Here is a 16,582-nt window from a genome sequence, read left to right as displayed (position 1 = left end):
CCATGCCTATGTAAAGCACTTTAAATTGACTTGTGCCTGAATGGTGCTATACAATAAACTTGCCTTGCCTTTTTGGTCCTGATGTGACAGATGAGAAATGGAGAAATCTTGGAGAAGAGACTGAGACTTGTAATATGAATGTAATTAGTTACTGTTAATGTATTATTGTCGTGGAACAGGATCAAATTGAACAAATTCAGACGTTAATCTCAGGCACAATGGCACAGAAAACTAATTTCTGTGTATCTGTATTTTGGAAGATTGAGGTTTGCTTAAACTGTAAAAGGCGCCTGCAGCTCCTCACCTAGCCAGTTGACTTGTGTAAAACTGATCTGCCAACAAAAAGTGTATCCAAATCCACACAAGCGGTGCACAAGATGAACTCAGTGCACAAGCAGAAAAACTGAAGCTGTGTGTTCAAGCAAGGTTTTGGCAAAAATACAAGTGTCTGGAGAATATTGGGCATGCTGAGGGACGGCGGAAAAGTGGATTATGTTGCGGGACTTGTAGGAGTAGTTTTCATGCTGTATTTCTGCCATGAAACCATGTTGCTGTTGGAGTACAGTGTAAGTGACATAAATTCAAGCTGACCACTGCGGCTGCTCCCTGAAACAGGAAACTACCAACATTTAAGAGCTATCTTTCAAGCCTGCAGGGTGTAAGCATATTAAATCATAGATATCACTTGACTGAAGGACATAACTAATATTCATGAACTTGGTTTCATTGAAATTACCATGAATTATTTTACCTTTGATTGTGCTTCCCTCATACTAGTTGATAATTCCTCTCTTAATGCAATCTGCCTTTGGGCCGGAGAGTTATTTTTAGAATTTACTCTTACTTACTGTAATGATAAGCCAACACTAGACCTAGATTATATAGGGAATGATTTGCTTCACAATAAAGGGTAACAAACGCACTTAAGCTACTCTTGCAATACACCGAGGGCTTGAGTGGTAATTTCCTCTCACACATACCACAGAGTTGTTGCATTTTGAAATACACCAATAGTTGATTTTATTCATGCTCAAGAAGGGCTTTCCCACTTTTGTCATCTCTTTACTATCAGAATGTACCAGCTCAGGAAATGAGAAATGCACTTATAGACAGGGGGAGGAATAAATCTTCTCTCTTCTGTTTGTTAAAGCATGTCCTTCCTGTAATTATCTGAAAGTGCATGCACAAACACACATTACGGCATTTTTTTCATCTACACAAGGGGAGGTTTCCTTGAACCCTTAAACCCACTGTGCAAAGAGTCAATAAGCCTTTGATGTGTGTGTGCAGATTTGTGGTTGAGTTTTCACTATTTGTCATAGGTGAGTGCAACACGTCACCTACCAGAAGAAGAGGGCATCGTATCCCTGATAAGTTCTTGATCAGTATTCTATGTTTAGTTGTGCAGTAAGTGGATGTTGCTGTAAACTCATGCAAGCATCTTTTTGTGTTAGGGGTTGTAAAGCTTCCCACATGCTTAACCAGCTCAGAGAGTGGCCATTTTAACAGTCAAGGTCTTAGTCATATAGAAATAACAATAATGTCTTGAACATTTAGTTTTTATTTCATTCAACTTGCCTGTTGATTTGAAGGCAAAAGTATAATCAGTCTGCTGGTTAATTACAGCAGGAGTTCCTGCTGAAAGTTTCCCTTAGATAGAGCTACTTATGGTTGTACTTTGCCCCCCCCCCAGTTAAACCTCCCTCTCTGACCCTCTCGTTCCTGCTCCTTTGGACAGGCACATTTGTTATGTCTGTCTGTGGAGGGAACAGAGACGCACAGTTTCCAAGAAGCACAGATAGGAAGGAGGTATTTGATGTGTTGCTGAATGATCAGGGCCAGGTTAGCTATTCAGAAAATGCTGCAAAACACATCTGTGTGACATACCTGTTAGATTGTCAACATTTCAGCATGTTTCCTGCCATGTGTGTGATGTTGATGGCCAGTCCATTTTCTTAAGCTGCTGGTTTGATGGCTGCTATATTCTGGTTTCATTTAAACTAGTGATCCGTTAAAGAAAAAATCTTCCAATGTAAAGAAGTACATTACACAATATATTACTTTTCACCAAAAGGAGTGACATTGGTCGTTGGATATAATATGAATAGTCTCTTTGCAACCAAAGGGAAGCTAAAGATACCAACATCATGATGCATTTCTGCAGGCGACAGAATCATCCAGAGGTCTGTCATAATCTGCAGGATTTGCAGGAAGCCAAAGAATGCAGATGAATGGCAGCCAAATACCACAGTGATGGGGCCGTGATGTTTTGATTAGACCCACACAACTTGTTTGTTCTTATGCCTCTTTGCATCTTGACAGATTGCCACCAGACTGTGGGTGGTAGGTCAGTTTGTACAGTGAGGAACCTTTTTTTTTTTTTTTTTTTTTGAGGGTTTGTCTTGTGCTGTGTCAGAAATAATTTGCATTGAATATAAAAATTTGCAGCTGTGTATGTGTGTGTGTATCTGTTTTGAAAAACGTCAGGGAGCATGTGCCATGTATGCACAAAATGCCAAATGTCGCAACTCTGTGTAATGTGGGAAATACAAACTCATTCTTTCAGCATTTCTGTGCAATACCACAGCTAAAAATTACTGTATGTCTCTGTGTGTGGGTTTCATACAAAAATGAAACCAAGTGGTTGCGTGTATTTGTGTGTGTGCACAAGTGGGTGGAATACCAAAACTTTTTTTTTTTTTTGCACTCTAAGTTTTCTTTTTTCTCTCTGTAAGGCACCATCATCGCTGCTGTAATTCCTCCATCATTTAGTCCAGAAGCAGGATGCGCCACTGTGTGTTTCTTTGCCCTTGGTGGCTTCGTGACTCATACTGAATGGAAGCCTCTCGGTACGAGAGGCAGATGAAAGCTGGAAAATACCACCCCTGCCCTCTCTATAATCCCGCCACTCCCTGATATTCTCCTCCTACTTTCCAACTTCACCAGAACCATCACAGCGCGAAAAAAGTACTCTCAGTAACGGAAGACCCTTCTGAAGTTTGCTTTAAAGACTTCTTGAGTGAGCTCTGACTTGAAGTAGCTTGGATTGAGACAAGCCACACTCGGGGGAGACAGCCCTATTTCTGTACCCTTAATGAAGACTTACCAGAATATCTGTCTTCCTTCTTTTCCTTGCTCTTGTCTGTGTGAAATTGGGTTTAGCTCACAATTTTCACCAAGGGCCCCAAGGGAATTACCATGACAAAGGTTTGTGTGCACATAGTCTTGTGTGAGAGGGACAGCCGCGGTAGGAATTCCAGACTTTCCTCTCTTTTTCATCATTTCATCCCAGCAGGCCATTTCAAACATGAGGCATTCACCCTCCATCAACCCTGTTAGCCTCCACTCCACAGCCCACCAGAGGAGGCACAGAGGAAAAAGGGGAGCAGGGCAGAAAATGCATACTTCCAAAGCATCCCTACTGTAAACAAACAGGGCTGCTCATGTTGTCTGCTGTGAACTCACAGAAGGTTTCTGTTCTGTTGTGGGGAGGTTTTTATGAACTTCCCCTCTGCAGGGCCCTCAACACCAACATCACCCACACATGTGAGCCTATGAGTCAAATCAGTGATGAATCACTCTCGACCATGACTCTCATTTATCAATGACACATTTGGGGCAGGTTTTTTTGGTAGAGACTGGAGAGCACCAGGCCTACGGCTGCGGAGACAGAACGAGACAGTTGAATAATACTGAAAAAATTGGCCATGGGGGCTGGTGGGGTGGGGAGGCACAAAGAAAACAACACTCACCAGGCAAATGGATGTGTCTCATTTTGAGTTTTCTGTGTAAAGATGGCTGTTACAGCAAAAAGCACGACAGCATCATGAGTTTAATCCAGACATTGCATTGGCACGTCAGCAAAGCCATTTGTTCTCTCTAGTGCGATGTGGAGGGCAAGCCTCAGCAGACCCAAAAATAGCACTGACATGAGTGTGTCGCATTAAGTTGAACAGAACTCACTGTTTCTGGATCAAAGTGACTCATGTCTAAGACATCTCATGGTTTTTGTTAAGTGTGTGTGTGTGTGTGTATGGGCAGTGATGCCATATTGTGGAAAAAAATCTACACATTGTGTAACTAATAAACAGATTCTGTTATGAGTACCACTACACAATTAACAATCATTAATGTCACAGTGTATTGGTCTGTTGTAGAACTGTGGGAGCCAGTGTGTGAGAAAAGTTTCTTTTTAGTTGAATCGGTAGGCATCGATTTTTTTCCTTCTGGTCCTCAATCAAATCATAAAATCCTGTCATGAAAAATGACCAAGAACATCGTCTACACAGGATTAGATGTTAGAGCATCTGAAATGTGAGTGGAATGTCATTTTTCAGTCGCTTTCATGTCAATCATCTCGGGGGGCAGAGAAATTAAATGGCTTTAGTGGAAACCTTGTGCAAAAAAAAAGTCATATTATTATTTAGCTGTCATGTTGTGTTTTTTTTTTTTTTTTAATGCAACAGTGACAATGTTTATGGCATTTTTCAAAGACAGAACTGTATCTTCCACTATAATTTGCTTTAATTGCCATCAAGAATGCTTCATTTGTCGAACCATGCACTTCCTGTTTCAGATGCTGCACATGTGGTCGAGCATCTTAGTCGCGTGTGTGTATTTTCAGGGTACATGTTGGTCCATGTGTAACATGCAGTTGTGTGAGAGGTGGTGCACCATGAGACGTCATGCACGTGTTTGGGTGTTTACAGTCGTGGCTGTAATTTTTCAACATGGTGTATCGTCACTTTGAAACTGGCTTTATTCCCCTGATACTTTTATATCATCTCTGTACTTTTTACAGTCTGTCAAATCAAATCTAACTGTAAAGACAGTTAATTCAGAGTGTGTTGGGTGTGTATGTTTGCATTGTAAAATTTTTAAAATGTCAAAGTCAGTTGTATTTATTCTTGGTGTTCCCCTTATACAGCACCTTATCTTGGCATTTGGAATTTCACTGTTTATTTTTTTTCCACCATCTAGCACTTGTCACCTTGTCATAGTGTCTAACCTAGTTTTTCGACAGAGAAGTAGCAAAATAGTTAAATCATTCAGTTCTAACTTTGTATAATATAGTTAAGTACTTCATAGATAACCAGTTTTGTCTGTGCAGCCCAACAGATGTTTTCCTTTTATGCTAGTATTTTTACTTCAAGAGAAAAAATATGATAATGATAATGAGCACGTGTTCCTTTTTTACATTAAAACAAAACCTAAGCGTATCATTTTGGCAAGGATACTTCAAATTTGGCTATTAAACTGTGACCAAGCTGAGGCAGGACATTATAACTTATGAGTAAAATTAAACAGTAAAATTCACTGGAAATGAAGTTATAAATAACTATAAAGACAACACAAATACAAAAAAACTCCAGTTGAAAAAGTAATGTGTCAAATATACAAACCAATAGACCATTGAACGCGTGTGTCTTTGATAAAACCAGTATCTGTACAGTATAATGTTTGTTTACTATAACATGACCTGTGTGCATACATTCTGTACGTGCTCACCCTGAATGACCTGAATCAGATCCACACTAAGTTTTCTTGTTTATCCATCCTCTCCTGCTTGCTGTCCCCTCAGGAGCCGTTGGGGCCCAGTCCCTGTTCTCCATGCCTCGGCGGCCTGGCTATGGCACCATGGGGAAGCCCATCAAGCTGCTGGCCAACTGCTTCCAGGTGGAGATCCCCAAGATGGATGTCTACCTCTACGAGGTGGACATCAAGCCTGACAAGTGTCCACGACGAGTCAACAGGTAAGATGAACCTTCTCACTACTGTCTTTAAAACTCCTCCTAAACCCTTCTATGATGGAGTATTTACATTTAGATATAAGCATTTAGATAATATCTAATATAGAGCAGTTTGCAGTGAGTGAACACACAAGGTCGCAGTCTCTTGCTAAAGGCTAAAAGGTGGTTAATTGACACATGAGATATTATTTGGGTTTAATCTGTGACCTTTGATTCACAGATATTTGCATGATATTTAATGATAAGTCTTAAACATGTAGGTACAGTATAACTGAAGGCCTGTATGCGTGTTGTGCAGGGAGGTGGTTGACTCTATGGTGCAGCACTTCAAGGTGACAATCTTTGGGGATCGCAGGCCGGTCTACGATGGAAAGAAGAGCCTGTATACAGCCAACCCACTGCCTGTGGCACCTACTGGGGTGAGCTGGAGACAATATTCATACAAGTGCAAACACAATCGTACTGCTTCTCCTCAGCCCCACCCGAATGCATGAACACCATGTGTGACATCTACACACACAAACCTAACTGAAGCCTGCTGCAGTATGAGTAGCCGTCTAACCGTCTCTTTACTGTCCTGCCCCTTATCTTTTTTTCCCCTCCCACAGGTGGACCTGGATGTCACTCTACCAGGTGAGGGAGGGAAAGATCGTCCCTTCAAGGTTTCCATCAAATTTGTGTCTCTGGTCAGCTGGCACATGCTCCACGAGGTGCTGACTGGCCGCAGCATGCCTGAGCCTCTGGAGCTGGACAAGCCCATCAGCACCAACCCTGTACATGCAGTGGACGTAGTCCTCCGACACCTGCCCTCAATGAAGTGAGCTGCTGATGTTTTTATCCAGCGTTTTTTTTTTTTCATAAAGGCTCAGAAGTCTGGGTTCACTCTGTTAATGTCAGTACTGCTAAAGAAAGATCTTTAAATGGCTAAACATGTCTTCCTATTCATCCTTACCTGCTCTCCCAATCCTCAGTCACCAAAACATTAAGTCAAAAAAAAGGAAAAATCAAACACTTTGTAAAAAAAATGATCCCTCTTATACTCATAGCAAATATTTGTTTTGTCATAGTGGCACCAGTATCAGCACTCTGATCCCAACGGAAATCAAACACAGCTTATATGGGCTCTCACGAAGCACTGTACTTGACCTCATACCATCTTCCACTCGATATCAGTTTCCTCAGCCCCAGCAAGAGTTGAATGTAATATCACCAAACCTTTAATGAAAATCTTTTTTGGAGCATTATTAAAAAGTGGTTATATCAACACCTTTCATTTAGCTCTGCTCACAGGTGCCGGGAGCCCAGTATTACATTGGCATCTTGACACATTGTCAATGCAGGAGTCACTGAGAAAAATGTAACCCCTGTACAATTATTAATGTGTCTCCTGTGCAGAGTAATAAGAGGTTGATGGGTCCAGGCAGTGTCACCACCCTCTTATTTCACTGATCTAGTTTCAGGCCATATTGAAGAGCAGCTGAATGTGAGCCTATATAGCACATATTGACCTAGCTTCTTAGTTCAGGATGTGTCAACTAAGCTTACATGTCCTGTCATCTCCTGCCCCCTGTTCTCCTCCTTTTCTTCTTGTCTTTATGTCATGACCTTTGATTGCTTTCACCTCCCTGCTGTCTTTCATCTCTTCATTCTCTTTGCTTTTTTTCTTATAATTGCTACTTTTCTCCCTGAAGGTACACTCCGGTGGGTCGATCCTTCTTCTCAGCTCCGGAGGGCTATGACCATCCACTGGGAGGTGGGAGGGAGGTTTGGTTTGGCTTCCATCAGTCTGTGCGGCCAGCCATGTGGAAGATGATGCTTAACATTGATGGTGAGAACCAAACTTTATTGTTTGCCTTGTTTTTATTTCGCTGTGATTGTGGTTGCTGATCAGAGGTTAAGTATTGCCTTACAGCTTTAACAAGATAAATACAACAGTTGTTTCTATTACTTACTGCCTGAAACACAGTAAGAAGTATGTTTGGTAATATAGTAGCCCATACATCAAAAATATTGAAATATATACTAGTTTCACACTCCACCAGTTTTCTTTCTAATTCAGGCAAATAAAAGTAAAACTGTCTTCTCGTGTACAGTCATGCAGAAATTGTTTTCTCTGTTCCTCTGTCACAGCTGGCGAAATGAGATTTTAATAATTAAATAGATAGATTAGAATGACATGGAGCCTCCATGATACAAGCTATTTTTAGAGGTGCGTGCATGAGCGATTTACTTTCAGTGATGTTATGTTTGAGGAAATTTAATAGCTTTATTTAACATGAATTGAATGTGACAGTGTCATGTTTGTGAGAAAGTTATTTCATTGGAATGAATAAAGTCTGCACGATTCTCTATGAAGCAGCACATATATTTGGCTTTTAATTTGGTCTTTGTTTTTTTTTTGACAGACCAAACTTGAAACTTTACTTGCTTTAGTTTTACTTGGTGATGATATTTCTTCTTCTCTGCCATCACAGGTTGTTTAGTTGTAGACCAGCAGATTTAATTATTCAGAACAGAGCCAGTTCTGCTGGCTGAGAACCAGTTTATTGGATACAAATTGAATGGTTCAAGATCTGCTTTGGTAATTGGCTCCAGCTCAGGAGCCTTGTCAGCAGAAAAACTCTGTGTATGACCTGGAATATTGAGCTACTATTTCAATCTGTTATTATTTCTATACAATGTGTGAAAGAAAGGGCGGTAGAGAATGTGTTTTGTCATATGCACATTATAGGTTGTTGGAGACCAAGGCTTTGCTGCTGACTGAAAGTGTGTGTGTGTGTGTGTGTGTGTGTGTGTGTGTGTGTGCGTGTGTGCGTGCGTGCGTGTGCATGTGCGTGTGTGAGAGCGTGTGTGCGTGTGTGCGTGCGTGCGTGTGCATGTGCGTGTGTGAGAGCGTGTGTGAGAGAGAGAGTGATAGAGGAGCTTGTAGGAAGGTGGGCTCTTGGCTGGATGGGAACTGGCTGGTTGCTGTGGAGACAGAGGGTAGCTTGTGTGTGTGTGTGTGTGTGTGTGTGTGTGTGTGTATGCGCGCATGAGTTAGACTGGTGGGTGTTGCTGGGGTCAGGAGGGTAGATGAGTGGAGCATTTCCTTGAGACGGCTTTTGTTTTGCTTCATGTGCTTGAATCTGTCTTTCTTCTTGAATCTTTCCCTCTCTACTCTCTGATTCTCTCTTTGTCTCCTTTTCCCGCCTTCTCATTCTTGGAAATCAATTGATCTCAAGTCTCTTGTCTCCTCTTCACCAACAAACTAGGATGCCAACTATTAGCAAAGCATTTTTCTGACTCTTTAGCGTGGCATCATGTACAGCACATGCAACAAACGCTGCCTCCTGCACTCATTATCGTGGAGATCAAAGGCGCATATACCAAATAATTGTAATTACAGAGAAATTAGTCCTTTCAATTTCACATGTACATAAGTGACTCAGAGACACTTCCGCACACACAGAAATAAAAACACAATGCGTGGGCAGGACGATTAGAAGTGACGCCACTTCCACTTCAATCCAGTCATCTGCCTTGTTGTCAGGCATCACTCAAAGATGTGTGTTTGCAGTGCTTTCGTCAAACATATTGTCAGAGAAGGGCTTCTTACGTCACCGCAGCTGAGCCAGATTATTTGTTAACAACTTCCTCAACCTCAACACCAGACTCTCTGCATCTCTCTGTGCCTATTTTTGAATTTATTTGGATCCTCTTTGTGTTTTGTCGTACATGTTCACGTCACCTAGATTGTAATATCTCCCTCATGTTGCATGTCTCGCTCTGCTGTCTCACCTATCATATTTAATTTTCCTTTGCTTCAATCTTTCCATTTATTGAGATAAAGCATCGTTTCAGAACAAAGGAAACCTACCTACAGCTGACAGTGGGAGAATCTCCACACACCACGCATTTTGCACTGGATGAATAGGACTTTCTTTCAGTGTTCCTGCTACATTTATTTTGCATTGTGGGCTGACTAGACAAACATTATGTGAAAAGCCTTTATAGGAGATCCATAATGGCTACATTGTATTCCCTCCCTATGTCACAGTTTGTTATTCAGATTGCTTTTGTGACTTGAAGCTGGGTATTATTTTGTTGCGTGAACATTTCAAAGCAGCTGCCAGTTTGAACATCTGGACTTATGAAGGTTATAAAGTGCGAAAGAGTGGGAAGGATGTTTTTTGTGGTTGTAAACAGCAATCATGTGTTTTGTGGGCGGAGCCAACGTGGTGGCAGAAAGTGACAGCAGTGTCAGGTGTCCATTTACAATACAGGAACATCGGGAACACCATGAGTGTAAGACAACTCATAAGCAAAGCCATAGCAATGAGTGCAATGGCTGCTTTTTTAAGTTGAGCTTTTTAAGGTCGAGCTGTGTATCAGGATGGGAAGGACAGACACACCAAGCACATCAGGGCCTTGCATTTTGAACAACATGTCCGGGAGAGAGGTTAAGCCAGAACCCCTGAGTCAGATCAATTTCAGCAAGCCAAAGAGAGCAGCCAGCCAGCTCAAAGACATTCCTAAGAAAAATGCCAAGCTTATTGTGAAAGGCTTGAAAATCAATTGATTTCGGTGTTATCAAGTTCATTTTCAGTCATATTTATCATCAGTGAAAATGTACAGCTAATAGTTTTGCTCTTAAAAACACTATAAGGGCATTTCTCTATACATAAAGTGATTGTTGAGGAGAAAACTGAAACTTTACAAACAAGCCATATAGCTAATGATCTAAGGGAGCTAAGAGGACACTGACACAAACCTACCAGTGCCACTTACATGTGTTTACGACAAACAGTTAAAGGGCCTCCCCCCACATGTTCTAAAGGAGAAGTCTTGAGATGTTTTAGAGACTTAGAAAGAAGCTTACTTCAGATCTATGTTAAACCCTCAAGCTTACTACCAGGGAACAATCAAAAGGCAGGGGCTGGCACACACATAGAGAAGGTAGAATAATAAGCACAAACTTCCACCTTTTGTGCACAGCTGGAGAGCCTGTAGACAATGACATTAAAAACATCATGCATCATAATAAGACAGAGGATCTACGAGCACCAGCCGTACTCTGGGGGAGAAAAATGGAGGATACAGCAGGAAAATGCTACATTGAAGAAATGAGTAAAGGTCACACTGATTTCTGTGCTAGACTCCCTGGTCTTGTTCGGCCAGACCACTTGCATCTTTGTGCATCACCTGATGAGATGGTGAGCTATTTATGTTGTGGGAAGGAAACACTAGAGATTAAGTGGCCTTATAAACACAGAGAGGGCCTGACCAGATGTAATGAAGACCCACAGCTGTGCCTTGACACAAATGGGCAGCGGAAGAGGAACCACTTGTTCTATTACCAGGCCCAGCTGCAGATTTTTGTGTGTGATGTCCACTTCAGCGACTTTGTAGTTTGGACCAAACAGGTCATGGTCATCAATGGTACTGTGAAAGATGAAGACTTGCTGCTGAGAGCCATGCCCAAAGCTGAGGAAATCTTCATCAACCATCTTCTGCCAAAGCTGCTTTGGCATTTTCCTGAGATTAGCCTTTCCTCTTTGGTCATTTGATGATCGGTTTTAATGTCTGTGCCATTATAGGGAGCCAGTTTCCTAAAGGCTTATTGCTCACACCCAAGTGCAGTTTCATTAACACAACTAACAGATGGTCTTCTAGGCTCAAAGATCCTTGCATCACTGCCACTGTCTTTCAGTTCTGATAGCAACCATTCAAGAAGGTTACCTGCTCCTTTATTTGGAGTTTCCATAAATGGACTCTGCCTTGAATAAGTGAACAAAGTGTGGACTCTCTGGATCCATGGATGCCCCCCATGTAAAATATCCTCAGTCATTATATTATTTGGTGCCAAGGCTTAGCTAAGTTTGCGCTCAGTCATAGTGTATAATATTACTGTACGCCCCTTTCATTCATCAAATGCTTGCATGTATACTGAGCAATGCTATAACCAAACTGTCTGTGAACAATTTGGTTTGTTTACATGCTGATTCTGCTTAGATGCTAATGTTGCTAACATGGGTTAATGTGCAGTTCTGGATGATTTCACTGGTCCAGTCTATCTGCAACCATAAATGTCTATGTTTAGCTTCAAAGGGTGTCTTCATTGACAGGAGTTTTTTCTGCCATCCCAATAGCTGCGCAACTGAAGTGACGAAACGTTCTACTCCAAATTGGTCTAATGGCCTAATTGGCCTTTGATTTTTCCCTTACAGGCTGAGTGTTGTTTAATGCCAAGTTACCTATGTAATGCCATTAAAGTATTTATCTTAGATGTAACTGCAGCCAGTGATGTAACATTGTTACATTACAGAATCAAGTTGTTGTTATTCAGTGGTTTGTTTGTGTGTGTTAAATGACTCTCATCCTTGCTCTATCTTGCAGTGTCTGCCACCGCTTTCTACAAGGCCCAGCCTGTCATCCAGTTCATGTGTGAAGTGCTGGACATCCACAACATAGATGAGCAGCCTCGCCCTCTCACAGACTCACACCGGGTCAAATTCACCAAAGAAATCAAAGGTGAAGCCAGCTTGGGGTGGGGTACCAAGTGTACCTGCTTGTGAGAAAGAGATAAAACAGATGAATACAAATCTTTCATGTGTGCTGATAGACACAGTTTGAACAGGGAACAGGGAAAGCACATGTCACAGCCGGTCACATAGAGACACACTCTTAATCCTACTCCCAACACTTCATATTAATCACCAGGTTTGAAGGTGGAGGTGACGCACTGTGGAACCATGCGGAGGAAGTACCGCGTCTGCAACGTGACCCGTCGGCCTGCCAGCCATCAAACGTGAGTCAGCCTTCTGGGTGGGAGAGGGAGCAGGAGACTCTGGGTGGAGTGTGTGGATAGGTTGGGAGCGGGGGAACACAGACCACAGAGGATGTGATCACCAGTTCACCACCAAACAAACCAGATAATGGCTGACTCATCCGACAACTATGCGGTCAAAATTAGTCATTTATTAGTGAGGTAGCTGTGTTGCTGCTGCTGATCTTCAGTGTTTATCATCCAGAGTGGAATACCTTGTTTTGTATATTCCTTTTAAAATTGCTTTTACATCACGATACAGGCAAAAGGATTGGTCCATATCTGTGGCAATGTCCCATGTAGCAGTTAGAATGCTATGGTGATATGGTATTTATTCAGTGATAGTGAGCTTTAACGGTAGATGGGTGTAAGGCTGGGTATTGACACAGAATGCTTTTTTTTCCTCTGTAGGTTCCCTCTGCAGTTGGAAAATGGTCAGACTGTAGAGCGTACTGTAGCCCAGTACTTCAGGGAGAAGTACAACCTGCAGCTTAAGTACCCACATTTGCCCTGTCTACAGGTGGGCCAGGAGCAAAAACACACCTACCTGCCCCTGGAGGTGAGACAAAACATTTCTCAGTTATTCCTCTTTGTTATGAGCTCTTATATTAAACATAACTGCAAACATGATGGAATCTGCGGTTTACAGGGCAGCTCCCAGGTGTGCCTATGTGTCACCTGTATAAATATTAAGCAGGGCAGCTGAAGAAAAAAAGTTTTTTTCCCAGAAAATCTTCTGCTGGCTAAATAACAACGAAAATGATTAAAAATGCATGTCCCCAGCGTTGCTCAAACTTTTGCTTTTGTTTCCTGGCAGGTGTGTAACATTGTAGCTGGTCAACGATGCATCAAGAAGCTGACAGATAATCAGACCTCCACCATGATCAAAGCCACAGCTCGCTCTGCACCTGACAGGCAGGAGGAGATCAGCAGGCTGGTGAGTTGTAGAGACACCTGCTGAATCAAGGTCTCCTCTAGCAGTGTCTCAGACACCATGTTTAAATATTCAAATGGCATGAAGTGATATTGGTAACACTTTATCTAACAGGTTTGTTATTTCCAAATTATTTCTTGAAAGTTTCCTGGAGAGATCTAGTTTGGTAATACTCACAGGAAAAGTAAAGACAAAGTTCTGAGGCTGTTATTTCAATTAGTTGAATTAGTTGTGTTGAGTTTATTGCATTATTTTGCATTTGCTCAATTTAAACCACAGTTATTACAGTTATTACTATTATTACCTATCCATTTATTATTGTAAACTTTATTCTTCATATATGCTGACTTGTATGTTTGTGGACACATCTCACATTATGCGTTGTTAAGCTCACCTGATGTCCTCTGATTAAAAATCTCAAGGTTATGCTAATTTAGCATTTACAAATAACTGGAAGTGTGGCAACTGATCTCTAATTTACCTGTAATAAGTACCAAATTCTATGGTTCTTTCCAGGGAATTTCTTAGGGGATTAAGAATTGGAAATAAATTGGAATTCATGGACCTGTGAAATAAAAAACATGTTCTTTCTCTATTATATATTTAGAAACGGTCCTGTTAGGTGTTTTATTTGCAGATGTTTAAATATAGTGAGTGGCAAAAAACACAGAAAAACGATACCATTAGTGTATAAAATTTTTATCCTGATTCTGTCCTGATTTTTCCATTGAAATGTGTTTATGCAGCAGAGCATCATTTCATGCTGTGGGTTTAGATTAACTTTAGATTATAGAGGTCAAAAGTCAAAGCCATTGTTAAGGGACATGGTCTGCCAGTCCTAGTGAAGGAGGCAGGTATGGACAGAGCCCAAGACATAATGCTACCCTGGAGGCTAATTTCAGGGCAATAAAGTCCCTGTATCTAGAAAGGATGTATGATATAATAAAATCTTAGATCGACCATATAGAACACTTTAATGTGCAGCCATTAATGTTGATTTCAGGATGTTCCATCTGGGCAGCAAACCACAACGGTTTTATGAAATGTCCATGTAGCTGGGCTTGTCAGCAGCTGACTGCCATGCAGATCATCATCATATCAAATTGCTTGTGTTGTAATCACCTCATCAGGACTCTCATTTTATATCGTTAACGGAGGCATGTCTGCTTGCTTGTCCATTGCATTTCACAATTACAAGGCAGGTCTACGTAGGTTCAACAAAATGCAGGAGTCGTAACGACTTTAATGTGTGTGAGGCTGCTGCAATATCGGCAGTGTATTGCTAATGGAGAGACTGACAGACTGTACACTGACTGCCTCTGGCCACCATCAGATTAGCGATGCACATTGGGTACCTGTTAGTGTATTACCACATCTCCCCATCTCTTCACATCTCTTCAGGACTAAAATGACTGGACTCGCTCACAGGAAATCATTGTAGACATCACTGTGGTGGTGTTTTCATTTAGATGCACTGTTGCTCGAAACTGACAAGGCAGTGTGGGTGGAATAGCAGAGGCAGAGAGGCAGAAAAGGATAAAACAAGCAGATAAGCTGTGTCTGTCAGAACTACATAATGAATTCTATAATATGCGTGGATATCTCGCTGGCTGGGCTGATCATGTACCCTGTGTTTGCAGTCATGTTGGATTAGGGTGCTGACACCCGACATTCTGTGTCATGTCACCAATTTGTCTTTTCATTTTTCCTGTCCACCAACATACTAGACAATAATGAAAACAATGAAAATGCAAACTGCAAAAGACAAACTAAATAATTTTAAAAAAAAAAAGAAATGAAAATATAAAAGAAAACTAATACCCATATGTACACCAAAGAATACAGGAAAGCAATGGCTCATTAGGGTAACAAGCATAGGTTGAAAAATCGTAGGCACTTGGCACAGCACAGTAGAAATCATATGAAATCATATCACTGAACTACTGCTGCACTTTGGCCCCATACTTAAGAGAAACAATACCTGAGAAATACTGATCTACACTGGTAATTCACACCAGCTCAATCAAATTTAGCTGTGGTGCTTAAAGGAACAGTTTGACTTTTGGGGCTCACTTGCTTTCTTACAGAGAGTTAGATGAGAAGATCAATACCAGTCTCTTGTGTCTTTTAAATACTGTATACCATTGCAGCCAGAAGCTGTTTATCTTAGATTAGCAAGCAGAGTAAGGTTTCTGGCACAACTTCACCAACTTCCAGGGTCCATGGAGAAAGGAAAAATCAAATGATATATAAATATTAATTAATGTGCCTTCAAGGTTCCCGCAAAAATATTTTGTTACACACAGACTGAGCAAAGATAACTCTTTCCCGCTGCTTCCAGCCTTTATGCTAAGCTAAGCTAACCAGCAGCTGGCTGTGACCTGATACTAATGGACAGATATGAGAGTGCTACCATCTAACTCCTGGCAAGAAAGCAAATAACCCTTTTTCCAATAATGCCAAACTCCTGTAACCAGAGCAAGCCTCGAGTGATCAGGTGAAGGAAGGTCCAGCAGAACACATGACTCTATACTGTAACCTTTCACCACTGCAGGGGTCTTTACTCATGCTGTTATTAACTGTCTTAGCCTGACACTGTGTTCATTTTTCCCACCGTGCTTTCTTGCAGGTGCGTAGTGCCAACTACGAGGCAGATCCATTTGTGCAGGAATTCCAGTTCAAGGTGCGCGACGAGATGGCCCACGTGACGGGGCGAGTGCTACCCGCCCCCATGCTGCAGTACGGCGGCAGGGTGAGCACAGAGCACTTTATGGTACCCTTCCTTTAAATCACGCCCATTCTCTCTGTTTGTCTGACACGCTCTCCCCTTCCTCAGTCTTTACTCCACTGTCTCTGAGGGGAACTAACTCACTGGCTTCTGTTTGAACTTCATGGTGTCAGTCTTTTTGGCTTATTTTTTGTGGTTGAGTCTCAATGTTGCAAACTTTGAGTCCACCTTAAAAATGAAAAGTAAATAAAGGAAATTTCTTTATCATTAGTTTGATAAAAAAGAATACCTAAATCATAATTTGTTAAATTTGTGTTCTGTCAATTTTCCTTATTAAACTTAATAAGAGGTGGGTTCAAGATCTT

General features: G+C 41.5%; 1 protein-coding gene across 2 annotated transcripts in view; it reads left to right on the top strand.

Moving 5' to 3' along the window:
* The window catches only part of ago3a (argonaute RISC catalytic component 3a), a 39,040-nt gene that overhangs the window by 9,426 nt on the left and 13,032 nt on the right, over window positions 1-16,582 (top strand). Inside the window, exons 2-10 of one of the 2 annotated variants that reach the window (XM_071469723.1) lie at window positions 5,582-5,753; window positions 6,049-6,169; window positions 6,359-6,567; window positions 7,442-7,578; window positions 12,126-12,260; window positions 12,450-12,537; window positions 12,967-13,114; window positions 13,373-13,492; window positions 16,119-16,241. In XM_071469723.1, the coding sequence (XP_071325824.1) occupies window positions 5,582-5,753; window positions 6,049-6,169; window positions 6,359-6,567; window positions 7,442-7,578; window positions 12,126-12,260; window positions 12,450-12,537; window positions 12,967-13,114; window positions 13,373-13,492; window positions 16,119-16,241 (1,253 nt within the window). Of the gene's footprint in view, window positions 1-5,581; window positions 5,754-6,048; window positions 6,170-6,358; window positions 6,568-7,441; window positions 7,579-12,125; window positions 12,261-12,449; window positions 12,538-12,966; window positions 13,115-13,372; window positions 13,493-16,118; window positions 16,263-16,582 lie in introns of both variants that reach the window. The other variant, XM_071469722.1, reaches the window with a different exon arrangement.

Source organism: Trachinotus anak, unplaced genomic scaffold, assembly GCF_046630095.1.
Source record: "Trachinotus anak isolate AG129_WGS33_773 ecotype Australia unplaced genomic scaffold, CSIRO_AGI_Tana_v1 ptg000032l, whole genome shotgun sequence".
In the NCBI taxonomy this organism is placed as follows: domain Eukaryota; kingdom Metazoa; phylum Chordata; class Actinopteri; order Carangiformes; family Carangidae; genus Trachinotus; species Trachinotus anak.
Note: the sequence above shows the minus strand (reverse complement) of the source record. Positions and strands in the feature narration are given on the sequence as shown.